The sequence below is a fragment of the Oenanthe melanoleuca genome, chromosome 2 (genome assembly GCF_029582105.1).
Source record: "Oenanthe melanoleuca isolate GR-GAL-2019-014 chromosome 2, OMel1.0, whole genome shotgun sequence".
Classification (NCBI taxonomy): Eukaryota; Metazoa; Chordata; class Aves; order Passeriformes; family Muscicapidae; genus Oenanthe; species Oenanthe melanoleuca.
Window position 1 is genome coordinate 1,393,255 of NC_079335.1, and position 21,765 is coordinate 1,415,019.

At 54.4% G+C, this 21,765-nt stretch overlaps 1 protein-coding gene across 2 annotated transcripts; it reads right to left on the reverse strand.

Annotated features, from left to right (window-relative positions):
• Positions 1-1,420: 1,420 nt before the first annotated feature.
• Positions 1,421-21,071, reverse strand: LOC130249586 (1-phosphatidylinositol 4,5-bisphosphate phosphodiesterase gamma-1-like). Of its 2 annotated transcripts, none has more exons than XM_056484493.1 (32): positions 20,127-21,071; positions 14,382-14,531; positions 14,199-14,292; positions 14,037-14,084; positions 13,225-13,309; positions 13,014-13,094; positions 12,888-12,922; positions 12,409-12,481; positions 12,222-12,323; positions 12,021-12,139; positions 11,855-11,940; positions 11,587-11,707; positions 11,328-11,496; positions 11,010-11,129; positions 10,730-10,837; positions 10,447-10,634; positions 10,061-10,261; positions 9,828-9,947; positions 9,410-9,593; positions 8,376-8,453; positions 7,180-7,283; positions 6,885-6,981; positions 5,702-5,768; positions 5,269-5,432; positions 5,058-5,154; positions 4,729-4,953; positions 3,996-4,144; positions 3,679-3,793; positions 3,406-3,567; positions 2,757-2,845; positions 2,472-2,656; positions 1,421-2,391 (listed from the first exon to the last, which is right to left on the reverse strand). In XM_056484493.1, exons 1-32 carry the CDS (start codon positions 20,344-20,346, stop codon positions 2,340-2,342), a joined length of 3,888 nt encoding a protein of 1,295 aa, XP_056340468.1. In that variant the 5' UTR covers positions 20,347-21,071; the 3' UTR covers positions 1,421-2,339. The 2 variants fall into 2 exon arrangements, with proteins under 2 accessions (XP_056340468.1, XP_056340467.1); XM_056484492.1 differs by having other exon boundaries at positions 13,014-13,109; positions 20,127-21,031.
• Positions 21,072-21,765: the final 694 nt, after the last annotated feature.

Below are 21,765 nucleotides of genomic sequence, written 5' to 3' on the forward strand. Positions count from 1 at the left end.
TATGTCTCTATGGATCTATGTGTGTGTGTCCCCACACACCCAAATCCCTATGGATTCGTGTGTGCTGTAATAGATCCAAATGCCTATGGATTCACATGTTTCCATGGACCGATGATCCATGTGTGTGTTCCCATGGACCCTGTGGATTCGTGTGTGTTTCCATGGTCCCAAAGCCCTAAGGATCCACACCCATGGTTACAAATACAAATGGATTTGTGTGTGTCCTAACAGATCCAAATCCCAATGGATTCCATGGACCCATGTCCCTATGGATCTGTGAATTTGTGTCCCATGGACCCAAGTCCCTGTGGATCTGTGTGTGTGTCTCCATGGACCCAAATCCCAATGGATTTGTATATGTTTCCATGTTCCTATGGTCCATGAGTGTGTTCCCATGGACCCAAACCCCAATAGATTCGTGCGTGTCCTAATAGATCCAAATCCCTGTGGATTTGCATGTTTCCATGCACCCATGTCCTCATGGATCTGTGTGTGCTCCCATGGACCCAAATCCCTATGGATCTGTGAATTTGTGTCCCCATAGACCCATGTCCTCATGGATCTATGTGTGTTCCCATGGACCCAAATCCCTATGGATCTGTGAATTTGTGTCCCCATAGACCCATGTCCTCATGGATCTGTGTGTGTTCCCATGGACCCAAATCCCTACGGATCCATGAGTTTGTGTTCCCATGGCCCTATGTCTCTAAGGATCTGTGTGTGTGTCCCCATGCACCCAAATCTCTATGGATTCATGTGTGTCCTAATAGACCCAAATCCCAGTGGATTCAGATGTGTTTCCATGGGCCCAGATCCCTGTGGATTTGTGTGTGTTTCCATGGGCCCAAAGCCCTATGGATCCCAGATCAGTGTCCTCATGGACGCAAAGCCCTATGGATCCCTGAATCTGTGTCCCCACAGACCCAAATCCCTGTGGATTCACATGTGTTTCCATGGACCCAAACTGCTGTGGATTTGTGTCCCCATGGTGCCATGTCCCTATGGGTTTGTGTGTCTTCCCATAGACCCAAATCCCTATGATTTGTGTGTGTCTCCATGGCCCCATGCATGTCCTCATGGACCCGTGTGTGCCCCCATGGCATGGCCCTGTGATCCTGCATCCCCACAGCTGTGTGTCCCTCTGTCCCCATGGCCTCATGTCCCCACAGCCCTGTGTTCCCACAGCCTTGTATCCATTGTCCCTTATTCCCTGCACCTGTGTCCCTCTGCCTTGTGTCCTTCCTGGGTGGCCCTGCCTGCCACAACACACCCCCAGGTGTCCCCACTGCTGCTGGGACAAGGGTGACACACTGGATCTGGGACTGTCAAGCCACCTCCTGGGGGACATGACCCACCCTGGGGACATCAAGGTGCCAGCAAAGCTGGGAGGGGACACCAAGTCACAGCAGCAGGGTATAAATATTGGCTAAATAGATTTATTTTCATACAAAGAATACACAGGTCCCCCCCTGCCGGGACACCCCGACCCTGGGGGACACCCCAAGATGTCCCCAGCCACTGCTGGGCCGGCCACCACCTCAGTTGGCTTTACTGGCAGGATCTGTCCCCATTCCTAGAGTCTGGTGACAACTCTGGGTCACCCTGGGGACACCCCTGTCCCCTCTGGGGCCACCTTGGTGCCTGTACTTACCAGGTGCCTATTCAGGGCACCCTGTCACAGGTGTCCTTGTGGGACAGCCCCAGACTTGGTCCCTTGCTCCCTTGGTCCCATGCTGGGACATCTCTGGACATTTTAGGGTCCCCCTTGTGCCCTAATACTGTGGCTGGTACAGACACCCCCTCCCCCCACGCCATATGTACACGCTGGATAAAAGAAGAAAATACAGATATTTATAGTCGGGGAGCAAAATACCCCCCTAGCCCCCCCAAAAGTGTCCCCTGTGTCCCCATCCTGGTGCCTCACCACCAGCCAGTTCTGACACCTGTACCCAGGATGGAGGTGGCCGGTCCTGCCCCATCCTGGGCCCCTGTGCCTCAGTTTCCCCATCGGTCATGGGGCTGCCATGGGATGGTGAGACATTGAGAACATTGGGTGAGGAGCCACTGTGGCCACCTCGTGGGGACAAGGATGTGGCCACGAGCCCCAGGGAACACGGGATGAAGCTGGAGGCACCTGGGATTGAAGCCAGAGAATCCCACCTCCCGCCTCACCCCCGTCACAGGCACAGCTACCCAAGTTCCCCTTTCATCCCCGAATTTGTCACGCTGCTGTCACCCAGCCCTGGGCGTAGCGGGAGGGCCGGATGTGGCCACCTCATCTCCCTTCGTGGCAGGAGAGGAGGTGGCTGTGGGAGCTCCTCAGCTCGAGTCCCTCCAGCTCAGCTGCGCTTGGTGACCATCTGCCGGTCCCTCTTCTTCTTCTCCATCAACCTGGTGGGGAGCAGGGCGGTGACCTTAGGGACCCTCCTTGAAGAGGGACCTCCCGAAACCACAGGGAGGGGACAACTCACTTGCGGTTGCGGACTTCGGTGAGCTCCATGAGCCGCTCCTGGGCCGCCCGCAGCTCGTCCAGGCGCTGCTGGTAGCGGGAATCGCAGCCGTTGGTGCGCTCGTAGCTGGAGACCTGGCTGGACAGCTCGCTGGCACGGTCCCGCAGCTGCTGGATGGACGAGTAGAGGTTCTCCTCATCTTCCTCCTGCTCCAAAACAAGCGTGTGAGGCTGGTGGGGTGGGCAGGACACCCCAAAGAGTTGGTTGTCTTGGTTCCAGGTTTCCCAAGCTGCCTGGGCCACCTGCCTTGGCGTTGATGATTTCGATGTGGATGAGGAGGGAGGCGAGCTCCAGGTCCTCGGTGTAGCTGTTCTTCAATGGCACTGACCGGTAGCCTGGACACAACATCACAACATGAGCTCAGCACCACAGCAGGGTCTGAGCCCCCCACCATGGCCAGGACCCCAGGGAGATAATGATTATGACTGCAGGGGGGTTGCACTAGAAGACCTTTCCATCCCAAACCCTTCTCTGACTCCATGGACTTAATGATGGAGATCATGATGAGGATGATGACAACGCAGGGGAATTGGACTCAATGACTTTTAGAGGACCCTTCCAACCCAAACCCTTCTATGATTCTATGATCTATGATGGAAATGATGAACATGATGATTGAAGAAGATTTGGACTGGATGACCTTTAAAAGACCCTGCCTACCCAAACCCTTCTATGATTCCATGACTTGATGGAAATAATAACAGTTGCAGGAAGGTTGCACTAGAAGACCCTTCCAACCCAAACCCTTTTATGGGACTTCATGATGATTATCATGGTGGAGATAATGATGATTGCAGGGGGGTTGGACAAAATTACTTTTAAAGGCCCTTTCCAACCCAAACCCTTCTGTGATTCCGTGACTCCGATGGAGATGGTGATGATGGAAAGACCATACCTGTTTTAAGGCCCTTTACAGGGAAGGTGGCTTGTGCCAAGAAGTTGGGGTCACTGAACATGTCCTCCTCATACACCACGAAGCGGAGGAAGGCGAACTCAGGGTTGTTGATGTCAAAGACGAACTGCTTGAAGAGCCAGACGGGGTTGAAGCCGTTGTCAGCTGTGGGAGAGAGCACAAAACCCAGCCCCATCATCCACGTGTCCTCTCAAGAGGACTACAGAAGGCAGAGCTGTTCCTAAGGGTGGGGATGTCATGTGTGTGGTCCCTCACCTACAACATCTGTCTTGTTCTTGCTGTTGTCGTACTCAGAGCCGCAAACCTCCACCTCCACAAAGGGGCACACAATGCTCCTCCCATTCTTGGGCAGGTGCCGGGCACCAAGGATCTGGGGGAGAAAGGGGAGGAAGAGGAGGGTGAGGTCTGGCTACACTGGATGAAGAAGAACTCCCAAGAGTAACAAGCTCCATGGAGCAAATGTGTAGCTGGAACAAGTAAAAACCACCCCTGGTTGACCCAAAAAAAAAAGAAAGAGCTCTCATCTTGATGGAGACCACCTCAAGGTGGTCTTGCTGGTCTTGCACACTTGCCTGCAGCTGGACTGTGATGGGCTCCACAATCTTCAGGCTGTTCTTGTCAAAGGGGTCGAAGGTCTCATCCCTCATGATGTCCGGCTGCAGGACGTAGCCGCTGCGGCCACCGAGCATGAAGAGTGCCTGGTTCAGCTGCATTGGTTTGTCTGTGGCCATGGGGACAGAGCACACCTGAGTGGGGGCTCAGGGACCTCCCTGAGGTCCTTGGGTAGAAGATCCTACCCTTCAAACTCAACCAAGAGCCCCCAGCTGTGGTTGGAGGAGGGATGCAGCTGAGTTTTGCATGAATCACTGAAGGATTGCATGGATCCCCATCAGGATGAGGACAAAGACTGGAAAGCATCCAAACCACCCATATCCCCACCAGGATAAGGACAAAGGTTGGAGAGATCTTTCAAACCAACCCCTGTATCCCCAGCAGGACAAAAACAAAGCTTGGAGAGACCATCCAAACCACCTCCTCTATCCCTATCAGGATGAGGACAAAGCTTGGAGAGATCACCCAAAGCTTGGAGAAATCATCCAAACCATGTCCTGTGTTCCCATCAGGATGAGGAAAAAATTGAAGTGCATCCAAACCACTTGTGTCCCCATGGGGATGGAGACAAAGGTTGGAGAGATCACCCAAACCACCTCCAACAAGACAACCCAGGGCAGAGCAATTGGGAATGGGAATTTTGAGACGACCTTCAACGATGAGCCCAACAACAACCCCAGGAGCAGGACTTACCGGGCGTCTGGAAGTTGAGGGCCACGAGTTGGCTCCCACAGATCCACATGGGCAATGGGTCATAGTTGGAGGAGTCCAGGCGCTGTCCTTTGGGATAGATGCGGCTCAGCTGGCGGCGGTTGTACTGCAGGAACTTCTTGCCCTTGCTGCGGTTGGCGTATTTCTCCGCCTTGGTCTCCGGGAAGGAGGACATGTCCCGGTAACACGCCTTGTCTGTGCCAATCTCTGCAAGCACCAAGTGGCCATCAGGGAAGGAATGACATCTGGATGGTTCTTCCCACCTGTGTCTTCCCATGCTCATCCCTTTATCACATTTCTCCAAGACTTACTGTCCTCATCGAACGGCACCGGCCGGCAGTACACGACCAGCTCCGAGAGTTCCAGGGCGATCTTCTTCCTCCGCTCCATGATCTTCCCCTCTTGCATCTGCACCAGGAAAAACAGGAGCTGCAAGTCTGTCCCCAGACTCTTCCTTTGCAGATATTAGGAACAATCTCCATGAGAAAGGGACCATCCAGCCCCACCTCTGCATCCCCTCACCCTGGCGTCGGCGTTCTGCGTGGCCTCCCGGATCTTGGCCACCCACTCGCTGAGCTCCTCCTGCGTGTCTGCGGCCACGTCCAGCGACTGGGCTGCGTGGGACATCTGCTGGGAATGGATGGTGAAGACAAATGGTTTGGAGCTCCTCCCGTCTTTGGAGATAACTATAAGGACATCAGAGGGGGGCTTTACTCGAAGACATTCCCAACGGATGGCTCTGTGGAGCAAACGAAACCTCAGCGGTCCCAGCCCCTCCTGGCAACCCCACCATCCATCAGGATCCTCCTCCTGTGAGGATCTCATTTTTTTCAATGTGTGGCTTCAGCTTTCCATGCTGAAACATGCCCTTGGAATCAAGGGAAAATTCCCCTGAATCATCTGGACATCCCAATTCCTCCATATTCCCCCCAAATCCGTAAGTAGGGACACTCACCGACGTGGCAGGATGGGACATCGATGAAGCCCTTCAGGAAGTTCCCCAGGGGGCTGTTTTCTGATGACTGCAAGAGAGGAAGGAAGAAGTAATATAGGGGAGGCCTATGGGTAACAGGCAGCCACAATCCAACCCCCTGAGTTGGACAAATCTGAGGAAAAGAAGAGAGAAAAAGCACCCAGGAGCATCACCCCAAGAGCTGGGTTGGAACAGGACCAGGACCATCCCCCAGCCTCTGGATAAGGGTCTGGGCTGCTACAGAGCTGGGAGCATCCCCCAGATTCTGGGTAAAGGTCTGGGTTGGACCAGGACAGAGAGCATCCCCTGACTCTGTGGGACCAGGAGCATCACCCAGATTCTGGATTAGGGTCTGGGCTGGAGCAAGGCTGGGAGTGTCCTCCAGTTTCCAGGAAAGGATCCAAGCTGGAGTGTGGCCGAGATTGTCACCTGGCCTCCAGACAGAGATCAGGGCTGGAGCAGGACCTGGACCATCCTCCAGTTTCTAATAAATTGTCCAAGTGGGAGTGAGGCCAAGAACGTCCCTTAGCCTCCAGACAAGAATCTGGACTGGAGCAGAAGCACAAGCATCCCCCAGCCTCAGGGTAAGGATCTGGGCTGGATCATGACCAAGAGCAATCCTCAGCCTCTGGATAAGGAACTGGGCTTGTACAAGACATAGGATACCCTGAAGCTTCCAGAAAAGAGTCCAAGCTGGAGTAGAGCTGGGAGCATCCCACAGCCTCTGGATAAAGATATGGGCTAGAACAGAACCAGGAGCATTTCCCAACTCCCAGAAATAGGTCCAAGTTGGAGTAGGGCCAGGAATGTTCTCCAGCCTCAGGATAAGGGTCTGGGCTGGATCAGGACTATGAGCATCCCACAGCCTCTGGATAAGGGTGTGGACTGGATCAGGACTATGAGCATCCTCCATGCTCTGGATAAGGGTATGGGCTGGATCAGGACTATGTGCATCCCACAGCCTCTGGATAACGGTCTGGGCTGGAACAGGACTGTGAGCATCCCCCAACCTCTGAGCTGCATCAGGACTGTGAGCATCCTCCAGCCTCTGGGCAAGGATCCAAGCTAGAGCAAGTTTGTGAGCATCTCCCAGCCTCAGGATAAGGGTCTGGATTTGGTTAATGCTCCTGGTAGCCTCCAGTGGTCCCAGGGTAGTGGCACTCACAGCCTCATCCTGCTCCTGTGCCTGGCTGCCGACGATCTCCTCCACGTAGTTGGCCGGGAACCAGAGCTGCTTCTTGCCCCCGTAGTCCCCCCGCCACCTGCAAGGGGTGAGAGGATCAAGGAGAGCGGACAGATTTTGGGGAGGGGGGGACAGGGGTGTCCCTGCTGCATGCAGTGCCGGGGGGTGGTTGGAGAAGGGGTGGGGGGACAGAGAAGGAGGCTGAGTTAAAACCTGCCGTGGGAATACCCAGGGGTGTCCCTCCTGCCCATGGTGACACACAAGTGACAGCCCTCACCAGCCACCGTCCTGTTTGTCCACGTTGTGGATGATGGCCTGCTTGCAGAACGACAGCTCGTCCTCCCGTTGTGCCTTGTAGTCATACAGAGCCTTCACTGTGCACTGGGGACAGCGGCAAGAGGGACATGTGTGTCACCACCCCAGCGCCTGGTGCCCTGCTCAGCCCAGCCCCTTGACCCCCACAGCAGAGTGGGGGCTCCTGACCCCAAATCATGGCATCACAGAATGTTAATGGGCTGGAACAGACCTTAAATTTCAGCACAATCCAACCCATCCCATCATGGGTAGAGACACCTTCCACAAGATCAGGTTGATCCAAGCTCTGTCCAACCTGGCCTTGGGCATCCACAACTTCTCTATTCCACTGTCTCACCATCCTCACAGTAAACAATTTTGTCCTAATATCTGACCTGAATTTCCTCTGTTTTGTTTCCATTACTCCTTGACCTATCTGCAGCTCCTGACAAAAACTCCCTCTCCAGCTTCCAAATTGCTCACAGCAGTGGGATGGGTTAGAGGGGACAGGAAGGCTGGAGGTGCCTGTGGTCCTGCAGGATCACCACATTTAGAGCAGATCAGATTCCTTTTTTGGGATCCCCAATGGTTTCTCTTGGTGCACTGAAGGGTTAATCCTCTGCTTTACCATATTCCCCAGAAAAGCCCCTCTGGGTTAAGTTTTCCTGTGTGTGGGAATAATAAGGGACCAATAAGGCATGAGCAGTGCTGGACCATGGGATTGTACTCCAGCCTCTTCCAAGGTGAACTGCAGTGTCCAGTCCCAAAAGCCTCCAAGGGTGGAGACTGGGTCAGCTCCAAGAAGAACCATGTCCCAAAAACTTCTGAGGATGGAGACTGGGACCCTAGACCCAGTTTTTAGGAGCTCCCCAGTGCAAAGGGGTTTCCTTGCTGTTGAGACAAACTTCTGCTGGGCTCTCTCCAGCCCTGTCCCCTACCACACTGTGACAATGCTGTCACTGGAGCTTGGACTGTCCCCCAGGTGATGGTGATGTAGGCTGGGTCCAGCTCCAGCATCACTTGAGGGTCAGAAAAATGCAGCACAGTATCACCACTTCTCCACTCAGCAGTGGTGGGAGGTGTGATGGCTCTGGGGAGGGACCACCCAGGAACCCCAGCACTCTAACTGCCACATCCCACCACCCAGCACCTTCCCAGGACACCAGTTCAGCCCCTTACCCTGGCCATTGGCATCTTGTTGGCCTCTACGTAGAAGTGGGGGGTCCGCACCTCATACAGGGCTCCATAGTCCAGTTCCTGCAAGGAGAAATACCTGAGGAGTCACCTGGATGTGGACAGGGACTATGAGGGGATGAGAGGAGGTTGAGTGGGTTCTAATATCCCCTTGCAACTTGTTGGAAAAGGTTATAACGGTAGAGTTTTAATGCTGGGTGATGACTATGGAACGAGCTGGACCCGTTCTGGCTGGGCTCCAACAAAAATTCTGGAAGATGGTGGAGCTGAGGACAGGGCTTGGTTGCCCATGGCACAGAACCCTGTGTTGGGCTGATGTGGCCAGAAATGTGTATTCTGTCACCATCTGTTGAAGCCGAGTGGGGCAGTGATTCCTTATCTCCATGGCACATACTATCTGCTAATGGGCCATCTTTAAGACTTGGGGCAATCATTTTTATCTTTTCCACAACACATCCTCCCTCCAGGAAGAAATCATCTGCTGCTGGCTCACTAAGTCCCACTGTATGACTGATAAAATATTGGGAGATGCTCCAGCCCCAGGGGGAGGAGCCAGGCCTTTCTACTTAGATAAAAATTGAGATTTTTGAACAGCAAGTTATTCATCTTTCCACTGGATTCCAGAGGAACACTGGACCTTTCCACATCATCTCTGGACCTTCAGAGGAAAACTGCACCTTCTACAGGAGCACTGCTTCAGCTGAACCACATCTGCCACTGCAGTAGGACTGCAGCCACCATTTAATGGGACTGCTACCAACATGACCTGACTGACAAGGTGTCAGGTTGTATTCTGACTCTGTCAGGGTTGGGATTGTTCTAATACTGTATTTCTATTTTAATTTTCCTAGTAAAGAACTGTTATTCCTAATTCCCCTATCTTTGCCTGAGAGCCCCTTAATTTCACAATTATAATTAGGAGGAAGAAGCTTCAAAGAGAAGCTTCTGCCTTTATTAGCAGACACCTGTCCTCCAAACCAGGACAAAGCCCCACCATCCCCATGGCTGGGAGAACTCACAGTGGTGCCCATCTTCTCGAGGGTCTCCTCGTTGATGGGGTAGCGCAGCTTCATCTTGCGGTACAGAGGGTGCTTCTCGTAGTAGCTGATGAGATCCACGAGGCTCTCGAACTCGGCCGAGCTGCCCAGCATGAAGAGCCGCCCTTCCTGCTGGATGCGGCAGTGCTTGATCTTCCCCTCCGCCCTGGGGCCAGGAGAGAAGGCAATGGGATGGGTGAGGGGTGGCTGGATGCTGGCTCCATCATGGGGATGGGTGGGAGGTGATGCTTGGGGATGCCACCAAGGTGACATCACCACAGAGAAGGTTTCTCCTTCACGACACCATCATGCACAGCAAACCCTGCCACCTAGCTCAGGGTCACAACAGACAGTCCTGAGCTTGGCCAGGCCCAACTGGCCTCGTGGTGGCCACACTCACCGGAAGGAGATGGCGTAGGAGTTGGGCTCGCTGCGCTTCCGCACCAGGAACGCTCCATCCCGTGGGACCCGCATCAGCATGTGCTCGGCCTGGAGACGCGTCAAGCTGGCGTGGTACCACCTGGTCAGGGAGAATAGTGGAGATGGGGGGCTGGCCTCAGCACCTCCACACCCTGCTGGGGCTGGAGGAGGTTGGTGGATCCATGGGATCAAGGGGGATTGAAGGATCCTCACTCTTTGCTCTCGTGGGCGTTGGGCTGGGGCACGGGGTCGGTGAGGCGCATCTCGAACTCGTTGCAGCGCAGCGGCACCTCCCGGTAGTGGCAGATGAGGCTGTAGAGGCTGTCGAAGACCAGGTTGTCTGTCAGGTAGAACTTGGTGGCCCCGGCCTCCTGCCTCGAGTGGATCCGGCAGTGCTGCACCCGGCTGGACCTCCTGCCATGGGGATGGGAGAAAGCCAAGTTAACCTGGCTCCACATCTCCACCATCCCACGCTTTGGGGTCTACGAGCTGCACAAAAAGGTGACATTTCCCCCAAAAAAAGCCATTCCAGCCACCAAACCAGGCACTGAGTGTCACCCAGGGAGGGTGGGATCCTGCCTCTCTGCTGGAGCTCCTACCAGAAGGAGAGGGTGTAGTCGCCCACGAAGGTCTCGCTCTCGCGCACCAGGAAGGTGCCGTCCTTGCCGCCCGTCTCGGTGCAGTACTCGTGCAGCAGCTTCTCTGCAATCTGTCGCCCGTCACGGCCACCCCCGAGCTTGCCATGGAACCACTTCTCCGTGAAGTGCAGCTCGTTGTTGTTGAACTCCTGCAAGTTCATCCCAAAGTGGGCGTTGGCACCCTGTCACCCTTCCCCACGGAGTTGTCACCTCTCCCTGTGGATGTGTCCTGCCCCTCACACACCTCTTTCTGCTCCACCTCCTCTTCATCCTCGTTGAACTGGTAGCGGGATGTCTCCTCTGAGTAGTAAATCTTGTTGCTTGTCAGGACAAAATAATGAGGGCTCCAGGTCTGGGAAGGAGGAAGAGCATTGGTGGGGTGAGGATGACACAGAGGGATGGAGCTTTGGGATGGGGTTTTTAATCCCTTCTTTCCCCCTCATAGCACTGCACTGGTCTAGGAGAGCCCATCCCAAACCCCAATGGCTGACAAATCCCACTCAGCCTCTGAGGGCCTCCCTTACGTGGTCGATGGGGTCTTCAAGGTAGAGAATTCCATTCTTGATGGAGTTGCTGATGTCGTTCTCTGAGTAACTGGCGGTGGAGACCTCCTCGTACAGGTTCCCTTCGACCAGTTTCTTGTGCTGGGGGACAACCAGGGAGGGGAGCTCAGTGGTGGCCATGGTGTCCCTGTCACACCGAGCTCCCAACCCTCAGGATCTACCTCCCACAGGTCCCTTCCCACCACCCCTTGTTCCCCTTGACCATCTCTTGGTGTAGAACCCAACACAATTGGTGTGCTTCCTGCAAAGAGGGGTTTGGGGGTTTTTCCTGCTCCACACCTTGATTAGGATTTTCTTCTTGAGCTGGGTGGGTGAGGGCAACTCATCAGCATTGATGTCCACTGGCTTGGTGAGGAGCATGTCCCCAAAAACCTTCTTGAAGTGGGAGGCCATGTTCCTCTGCTGGACGATGCTGCAGTGGTCTTCGATGGAGAGGATGATGGGGAACCTGGAGCAAACAGGCAGGAATGGTGGCCTCAGATGAAGGAGAGGGAGAGGCTCCCAAAATTCAGAGATTGTTGGAGGAGCTGGGGCTTACTCAGAGGTGACAAATGCATGCTCCTTGATGGTGTGCAGCACATCCAGGAATTTGATCTTGGAGGTGAGCGTGTGGCCGTGGTAGATGATGGGGAGATCGTCCGGGCCATCCCAGCAATCCACTGGGAAGGAAAACACCTTGGTCAATTCATGTTTGCCACCAACTGCGTGCTGGGAACCATTTTTTGAGCACCCAAATGGCAGGGAATGGTCTGTTTGATGGGACATGAGTGGTTCCAACATCCCTGTGAAGGGCTGGTGGGACTCACACTCGATGCAGCGGCAGCCCATCCGCAGGCACCGGGCGTACGCTTCCAGGGAGGACTCACTGGAGAACTGGTCTCCTGTCAGGTACCTGCAGAGGAGAGGGAGACAAGGATGATGAGATGCTCATGGTTGTCCCTGAGGAACCCCCATGTGAGGAAAATTCCTTACGTGTTGTGGGATGAGGAGATCCAGTACTGGGACAAGGGGTGGTTCATCTCCTCGGGCACCACGCGCTCATACTTTGCATCCATCACCATGTTTTCCTTGGAGAAGAGGTATGTGAGGAACTGGGGGGAGGGAGAAGCAGAGAGGTCAGAGCCTGATGGTGCCAGGGAAATCCCTGTGGGGACACTGTGTGGGGCCACCCACCTCATCCAGCTGGAAGGAGGGATCCGACGCGTCGTTGGAGCTCTCCTTGAGGTAGGAGCACATGTAGTCCCGCACCACGCCCACGTCGCTGGCCCAGGATTCCTGGGATAAAAACATGGCTGTTGTTAATGGGGGGGAGCATCCCATGAGGGTTCCTTAGGCTGCAGAGTTCTCAGGCAAACCCCACCTTCTGGTCATGCAGCAGGAACTTCTGGAAGTCGTAGAGGGACACTTGGCACAGCTCAGGGCGGTCCACGTTCCTGGGACAAGGAGCAGCCACCAGTGAGGAGGAGAAGGAATTGGGATAGATCCCATGGGAGAGTAAAGACCACTAGGGCTCACCTGCAGCTGAGCCTCCCCATGACCCCCATTCCCACCAGTCCCTCCACCCTGTGACTGGGAGAGGCTGGCACCAGCTGGAATGTGCAGCGACGATACTGGGAGGAGGGCAGGTGACATGTCTCTACATCCCTGGCAGCCATCCCATCTCCCATCCCTGCTCCTATCCTTGCTTCCATCCCAGTTCCCATCCCTTCTGAACCCACATTCTCATCCCTTTTCCCATCCCAATTCCCACCCTGTGCTCCACCCCACAGCCTGGCTGTACTTCCCACTCTGTGGATCCAACTCTTGGAATACTGATTGGGATGGGAGCTGGTAACTCACCGCAAGGGGAAGGAGAGCTCCAGCTGCTCAATGACCTGGAAGGCAGAGGAGGGGTCCAGACTTAGCTGGAGGGGGACATATCCCACCAGGATGGAGATATTTGGGAGGCCAAATCATGGATCTTACCGACTTCTGGGCATCAAACATCAGGTTTTTGTAGAACTGGATGAAGTGGGAGAAAGTCATTTCATTCCTGGCTTCCACTTCCTGTAGGAGATGGGACTGGATGAGAGTGGGGCCACTCAATGAGAACCAGGGACACCACAGTGGCCCCAGCACATGTGGGGCAGGTTGAAGAGCATCTCCCTCATAGCTGGGGTGTCCAGAGGATCCTTACCACGAGTTTATCCCTCAGGAATCTCATGTTGGGAACGCGGTAGTTGACCTGGGGCAGCATTGCCTTCAGGTCCTTCACCGTGATGCTGCCAGAGGGAAAACTGGAGTCAGGGTACTGCCAGGTCCCTGGATGAGCCTCAGCTTCCAACACCAAGGGTCCCACCCCAAATCTGGGTGCCTGGAATGGGGATCCCACCCTCCTGGCCTGTGGATCCCAGCAGTGGCACAGGACCCAGGGAAACTGTGCATGTTTCATCCTGGGAAGTGTCCAAGGCTAGGCTGGGTGGGGCTTGGAGCAACCTGTTCTAGTGGAAGGTGGAAGTAGATGATTTTTAATGTCCTTTCCAACCCAAACCATTCCATGATTCCATGCTTCTGGGCTTAATTACATGGTGTCTGGCAGGAGTGTGAGCAGAGGGACAAGGAGAGGAAGTGCATCCAAAAACCAACTGGGCACTCTTAAGACATCATCCTACTTGGAGGTGATGCTCATTCCCATTCCCATAATAATTTAAGTCCAAATTCCCTTGATTTTGGGGTTTTCCTGTCTTGGAAAGGTAATTATGGGTTGCATTAATGGCCTGGCCCCTCTGGCAGAGGTGAAAATGACGCATTGGGAGTGGGTCTCAGTGGTTCTCACAGTCACAAGGATGTGACCTGCATCCAAATCTCTCATTTTCAGTGCCTTCAAGCTTCCCAAAAACCCTGGTTCTCCCTTGTCCCACAAACCTCACCCCCAGCCTGGGTCAGATTTGGGATGCAACGTGGGAAATATGGTCCTGTCCAGCTGAACCCACAGTGCTGGTGGCTCACCTGCCTTCCCTTGCCCGGTCCATCCCATCAAACTGCTTCCGTAGCCACCTGGGAAGGAAAGGATGGACCGACAGTGCTCAATCCCAAAGAGGACCAAGCCCAGGGCAGGTTTTCTTCCCAAAAAAAGGGACCAGGAAATGGGATTTGCTGCTCCTTCCTCACCTCTCGATCTGCAGAGGGGTCTGGGCTCTCTGGGTGTCAGCCACCAGCCAGTTGAGCCCCGTTATCCATAGGTTGATGTCCTCCTCGCAGAAAGCTGTTGGAGGAAGAGGAGGTTGGGATGGGAATGATGGGATGTTGGGAAGGGGGTGGGACTCCAGGGATGGACACAGGCACCCAACACACCGGCCACGCTGAGCGTCCTCAGCCTGAAGTCCATCCCGTAGAGGATGATGAAGCACATGGTGAAGTCCAGCTTGCGAGCGTCCTCGGGGTAGCGCTCGAAATCCCGGGAATTCTTCCCCAGGCGGATCTCCTTGATCTCCCGAATGTCGACTGCAGGGAGAGAGGAACATGAAACTGTCCCCTGCCACCACAGCCTCGTGTGAGTGGCTCAGGGAAGTGGGAATTCCAGGAGAACATGTCCTCTGGAGAAACCTTGTTCCCAAGATGGGATATCCTCAGGAGTGTGTGATGGAATTACGGGTGCTGTGGCCACGTGTCTTTGAGGGACACATGTCCCCAGTGTCCTCCAGTGATGTGTGATGGCACACATGGTATGGCATGTCCTTCAGGGAACCACGTCCCCAGGATGGGATGTGGCAATGCCTGCTGGAATAGGATGGCACCAGGGTGTCACAGCCTTGTGTCCTCCAGGGACCCATGTTACAGGATGTCCCAGGATGAGATGTCCCAGGATGAGATGTTCCAGGATGTCCCCAGGACAGGGTGTCCCTGCAGTGCTGCTGCAGCTAAGTGACACCACCATGGATGCCATGGCCATGTGTCCTACAGGGAATCCATGTCCCAGGAAGTCCCCAGGATGAGGTCCCTGCAGTGCTGCTGCAGCTAAGTGACACCACCATGGATGCCATGGTCATGTGTCCTACAGGGAATCCATGTCCCAGGATGTCCCCAGGATGAGGTCCCCACAGTGCTGCTGCAGTTGAGTGACGCCACCATGGATGCCACAGAAAAGCTGTCATCCAGGGATCTGTATCCCAAGGACAGGGTGCCCTTGCAGCCCTGTCTCTGTCCCTGTCATCTGTCTGATGGCCCCCATCCCTGTGTGTCCTCCAGGAACTCGTGCCCCCAGGACGTGGCATCCCGACAGCGCTGCCCACTCTTTTCCCATCTTTGTGGCTGCCACGCATCCTCCAGGCTCATCCCACCCCATCCCAACCAGCAAATCTCCAGCCACCTTGTCCTCCCCAAGCCAGACCCTGCACTGGGATAGGCTGAGCTCGTGTTTTCCTTGGAGAACTCTTCCCACAAGTGGCAATTTGGAGCCCCGGCAGCCGGGACCGCAGGGCGTTGCTTTCCTGCAGCTCTGCTCCCTCATTATCCCGCTAAATAAAGCTCCACCAGCAGCAGCAGGGCCGGGTTTCCGGACCACGCTCTTCCTCACTGCTGCTCCACCAAGGGAGATTTCCAATTTTCCCAGTGGACACATCCCACCGGGAGCAAGAATAATAACATAATATTAGGAACAACACACAGAATTGTTCTTGATCCCACAACCATCACCCCCCGGGCAGATCTATCCTCTGGGAACGAGCCACCGACAGCGGAAAGGGCTTTGTGTGACCCAGGGCGGCCGGAGCACCTCGCCAGGGGTATTGTCCTGCCGAGGAAATGGGTCATTTCCCGGAGAATTTCCAGCCCGGCCGCATTTCCGATGCGGTGCTGGGGAAGGCTGCAGACGTGCCTCGGTGGAAACCCTCAGCCCAATCCAAAAGGGGGATCCAAAGGGGAAAGGAGAGCTGAATGCAGGGAGGAATAAGGGATGGGGGAGGAATTGGGCTGATTAAGCAAGAAAAGAGGGGAAGAATAGTTTTTCTTGGCGGAAAAGCTCCAGAAAACAGTGGAGGCTTTATCCAGCTTTCTTTTGCTGGGTGACCGCAAGCCAAATTTCACGGATCAGGGTGGGATTTTAGCACAAGTGACACACAGGAGCTCTGCACCCCGGCACGAGCTTTGTTTGGGGACAAGATCTCAAGGAATGAAACTCTGTTGTCTCCACATGGCTCCTGTGGCTTGGAGCAAACCCTCTTCCATAAAAACAGGCAGATTTTGGGGCTAAAAATAGGTTTACAGGTTAAAAAGCAGCCACTTGACCCCAAACCCATCCATCCACAGGGTGCCAAGAAAGGGTGAGAAGCCAGTGGCTATCAGGGCTTTTCTAATAAGTTGCAATGCTGCCATTCCCTGGATTTAACTCCTCTGTTATCTGGATCTCTGTTATCTCTGGATCTGGCCTTGCACCTGAACTCTGGGAGCTTTTCCTAATTCCAGGATGGTTTGATTGGAAGGGACCTTAAAGCTTATATTATTCTAACCCCAGCCATGGGAAGGGACACCTTCCACTCTCCCTGGTTGCTCCAAGCCTCATCCAGACTGGCTTTGGATGCTTTCAAGGATGGAGCAGCCACAGATTCTCTGGGAAACCTGTGCCAGGGCCTCAGCCTCCTCACAGGGAAGAATTCCTTCCCAAATCCCAAATATCCCTGCCTTCTGGCAGTGGGAAGCCATTCCCTGTGTTCTGTCCCTTCCTCCCTTGTCCCAAGTCCCTCTCCAGCTCTCCTGGAGCCCCATTAGGCACTGGAAGGGGCTCTGAGCTCTCCCTGGATCCTTCTCTTCTCCAGGCTGGACATTCCCAGCTATCCCAGCCTGGCTCCAGAGCAGAGGGGCTCCAGCCCCTGGAGCATCTCCATGGCCTCCTCTGGATCTGCTCCAGCAGCTCCACATCCTCCTGATGTTGGACCCCAGAGTTGGAGGTAGCTCTGCAGGTGGGGTCTCACCTGATTGGGGCAGAGGGGCAGAATTCCCATTTTCCTGCTGTGAAACAAACCCAGGACACGGGAAATTTCTGGGCTGCCAGCGGCAGTTTTTCATCCACCAACACCCCAAAATCCTTCTCCCCAGGGCAAACAGCCCATTCCCATGAAAAACCAGGGGAAGAGGGAGCGGCTGGGGGCTGCACAATACACCCGAGCAGCAGCTTCCTGGAAACCACATCTGCAGCGGATTTGCCTCGATCCTGTCAGAACTCTGTCTCCAAACTCCTCCCCGCATTGTCTCCATTGTCCCGGGCGATTAAAACACTCTGGAAGTCGTTTCCAGCTGCGAAAATCCCTTTTCTTTTCTAATGCAAAGCGAGCAGAGTGGTGCAAGGAAAAAACAAAAATAGATTTGGAATGGTGGGGAGATGATGGAGCAGTGGGATTTTACGGATGCTGAGATATAGGAGATTTTTTTCAGGCATTAGGAGGGAAGCAAAGGGGCTGGAGGGAATGGTTGTGCTGGGAATTCCTGCTGGCCTGGGCACCTCGGTCATCCCTTTTTGCAGGATGTGGCAGCTCAGACCTTCCTGGACAGGGGAAGTTGGGAGAAATTCTGCTGGGATGCTGTGGTGTGGTTTAAAATGTGAAATAAAAACATTTCCTCTTTGTCCAACAGTGATAAATCCCAACTGGATTTTCTCCTCCCAAAAAAGTCCTAATTCTAATTTTTTGCCATTAACAAGGCTGGAGGTGTCGTGAAACCACCTCTCCAAAATCCTCTTGGATTTTTCATGCTGCCTTCACTCCCCTTTCCTTTCCTATAAAAATCCTTTTTTTTGGGGCTGTTTTCCACCAGATTCCTTGTGCTGGGAACTGGGGTCTGCTGAGGGTGATGAGCTGGAAGCCCTCTAGGATGAGGTTAATTTTGAAGGCCATGCTCCAAGAGATCCCAAGCATGGACATGATCCCAAGGCATGGACACATGGACACGTGTCCAGAGGCTGCTTAACAAAGCATGTAATTATCCTGGGGGTCCAGGGGAGAGCCAGGATCTGTGTCCTGGCCCTGACAGTCCCTAACAGAGACATCAGCACTTCCCACTAATCCCTCTCCAAGCAGGATGACAGCTTGAAAGGGGGGAATTTAAAGTGCTCCAGGCAGGCGTGAGGTCTGGGAGATGCTGATACCTCCATAAAATCACAGAGAGTGGGAAAAGAGGGATGGACCAGGGGGTGAGAATTCTCCAGCCCAGCACCAGCATGGGGATTTCTCCCACTCCAGACTAGGAAAAGTGAATGGTGGGACAAGATGGCAGGATTGCACATTTCCAGAAGGATTTTTCTCCTTTTTTCATCCTTCTGGATGATTTTGGAGGATGCCTACTCATTCCTAAGGGGGAGACTGGGCTGTTGTACGGGAAACGACAGATCTTAATGTTCCAGAGGGGAAACTGAGGCACAGCATCATGAGCAACCTGAGATCCTGACCTGGCAGTGCCCAGCACTTCCAGGAAAAACAAGGAGCTGGAAATGTGTTATTTCCATGACTGAAGCTTGCTGGGGATTTTGCTGGATCTTGCATCTGCTGATCTTTGCAGAATCAGCAGTTGGTGGTGATTTTTTGTGGGGGGTCATTGGTGATTTTGGAGGAGCCTCTCCAGGAAACAAGCACCTCCCAAACCTCTGGGGTGGGTTTTGCCATCACTCAGGTGAGGTGATATCCCAAAACTGAGTTCCCTCCCTCCACAGAGATGTGGGATGAGGCGATGGTGTAGCTCCATGGCACTCCAATCCCAGGTTCCATCCATTGGATTTTTTTAGCTCAATTAAAGCTTTGAGGTAACGAGCACCAAGACATGGAGCCATGACAATTCCCAATGTTGGGAGAACCTCCTGACCACTGATGAATCCACATGGAGGGGTGATTTTTATGGATGCTCCAGTGGGGTTGTGGGCTTAAAAGCACCATGAGCAGGAACAGTGATGGTCATTCTTTTCCCTCCTCACAGGGAGGATCTAAATCCCCAGGGATGAAATGGAAGCAGCTTGACCCCACAGAACAACTCCCAAGGTGGGATGGAGGAGGCAAGGGTTGCTTAGGCCAGCAGCTCCTGCTTTTATGGGAATCACCCCATGGCCAGGCACCCTGACAAGGTAGGACATTCCACAGAGGTGAACATCCCACCATGGTAGGACATTCCATAGGGGTGAACATCCCACTGTGGTAGGACATGGCCAGGAATTCCACAACCAGTCACCCCAGCATGGCAGAACACTCCACCCCATCCAGGCACCCCACAATCTGTAGGACATCCCACCAAGCCCAAGCACCTTACAACCAGTTACCCCACCATAGCAGGGCATCCCACCACAGTCAGGAACCCCACAAACAGTCACCCACCATGGAAGAACATCCCAACACATCCAGGAGCTCCACAAACAGTTATCCCACCATGGAAGAACATCCCAACACATCCAGGAACCCCACAGCCAGGCACCCCACTACAGTGGAACCTCCTGACATGGCCACAAACCCCACAAGCAATCTCCCGATGGTAGGACATGCCAACACAAACAGGAATCCCACAACCAGTTACCCCATTGCTGCAGGACACCCCAACACAGTCAGGCACCCCACAACCACTTACCCCACCACTGTAAGACACCCTAATAAAATCAGGCACCCCACAATCAGTTACCCCATCATGGCTGGGAAATCCAGCATGCTCAGAAACCCCCTGGCCACTGCAGGACACCCCAACAGCCCCAGGCACCCCACAACCATTTACCCCACCACTGTAGGACACCCCAACAGCCCCAGGCACCCTACAACCATTTACCCCACCACTGTAAGACATCTCACAAAACCCAGGCACACCAACATATCCAGGCACCCCAACACATCCAGGCACCCCACAATCAGTCCCCCCACTACAGGAGGACATCCCAACACATCCAAGCACCCCACAAACACTTACCCCACTGTGGCAGGATACCCCAGAACGTCCAGAACAGGCACCCCAGTGCAGCTCAGCATCCCACCAGCACATCCCCACCACTGCCACTGATACTGCCCTGTCCCCCCAATCCTCTCTATCCCCCCAAATCCTCTCTGTCCCCCCAGTCCTTCCTGTCCCCCCGATACTCACTGTCCCCCTCCACCTTCTCGGGCGTCCGGCTCCAGATGATCTGGCGAGTCTCCAGCTTCACCTGGAAGGTTCTTCTCTCCGGCCTCTGCGACTTTTTCTGGTAGAACAAGGTGAGGACGGTGCCCATCTCCAGGCAGCGCAGGATCCTGCCCATGTCCCCCGGCTCCATCCTGGCGTCCTCCAAGAAGCCATTGACGCTGTTGAGCCTGGCCATGGACATCTTCACTGCTCGGCCATCGCCCGGCGGAGCCGCACAGCCGCGATTGTCTCATGCAGGAGAGGATCCGAAGGGATGAAAAGGTTTTTTCCCTGGGGATTTTCTGGGATCGCCCCGGGCGTGGGTTTCCTCTGCGGGCCAGGACACGCAGCCGGGATTGGCGACAGCGCGGAGGAAAAGGCCGGGCTGGAGGCACCGTGACCTTCTTGTCACCAAGGCTGGATCCGGGAAAAGATGGACAACGCCGGCCTGGCTTGCGGGTCAGCTTTTGGGGTGTGGGGAGGGAAAATCCAGCTCCCTCCCCTCACAAAAAAAAAAAAATTAAAAAAAAAAAAAGCGAAGTCACGCTAAAAGTGACGGTGAGGTAAAAATCCTCCCCGTTCCCTGCCGGCCTGCGGGCCGAGCGGGGCCGGGGTTGGGAACGGGGTGTCGAGAGGTTTTTGGGAGCCTCGGGAGCAGCGGGATGGCGGCGGGAAGGGATGTGGGATGTGGGGTGTGGGGTTGGGGTTGGGGTGGGTGGGGAGGTGGGATTGGGATCGGGGGGGAGGGAGGGGATGAGGGGGTTCCCACCGCCCGCCGCCCCTTTTTTTTCCTGCTGCTCCTTAATTTCGGGCTGATGAAATGGACGCCCGGAGGAAACTGCAATCACACATGGCCGGAAAGAGATCAGAAAGGAATTTAAAAAAAAAAAAAAAAAAAAATGGATCTTGGAGAAAGGAAAATGCGAGCCGGGGGGGTGGGGGGGGTGTGTGTATATGGAAAAGACGGCTGAGGGTGACATCTAGAGGAATTCCAAATGGGAATCGCTTTTGGGGGTGGGGGGTTATCCCAGCGGCTGGGGGTGCACCCCGGGATGAAGGTGGGTGGGGCGGAAAAATTGGAGTTTTTTTGGGGAAAAAAAAAAAAAAAGGGAAAGGAAAGCAGCTGCTGTGGTTTTAGTTCCTGGGCTGGGCATGAAGCTCCAGGAGTGACCGGGATTAGAATCACTTCTGTCATGAGTTTGTCCAGCCTTAGCTCGATGGGATGGGGATGGGAAGTGCAGTGTGGGGATGGAACATATGGAGAGATGGGAGAGGGCAGCAGGGCACAGGGATTGCTGTCACAGCCCCTGATTTTGTCCCTTTGATGGATTCTGTGTGGGGAAAGACCTGCTGGTGCTCTGGGAATCGTGCAGGGATTTGGGGGAGGCAGAGGCTGTAGAGGGATCAGGGGCATGTAGGGTGGGCAGGGAATTCCTTCTTGGCTCCGTGCTTTGGGAATTTGGACCAGGAGGGGATTTTGTGGAGCTGGGCTCTCCTTGGGAATATTTGGGATCCTAGTGATGGATGCTACAGGAGTGCCAGTGATGGACGCTCAGGAACACGTGGATCACAGTGATGGAGGTTCAGGAATTCAGAGATCCATGTCCCAGGCTCATCCCAC

What these genes read in the sequence shown, in the direction of transcription:
- LOC130249586 (XM_056484492.1), bottom strand. Translation starts at nt 20,346, where the DNA reads ATGTCCATGGCCAGGCTCAACAGCGTCAATGGCTTCTTGGAGGACGCC. An exon ending in ATCTCCTCATCCCACAACAC is followed by an intron (nt 11,941 to 12,020) that starts GTAAGGAATTTT and finishes TCTCCTCTGCAG; the next exon opens with GTACCTGACAGGAGACCAGT. An exon ending in AGAAGAAAATCCTAATCAAG is followed by an intron (nt 11,130 to 11,327) that starts GTGTGGAGCAGG and finishes GTTGTCCCCCAG; the next exon opens with CACAAGAAACTGGTCGAAGG.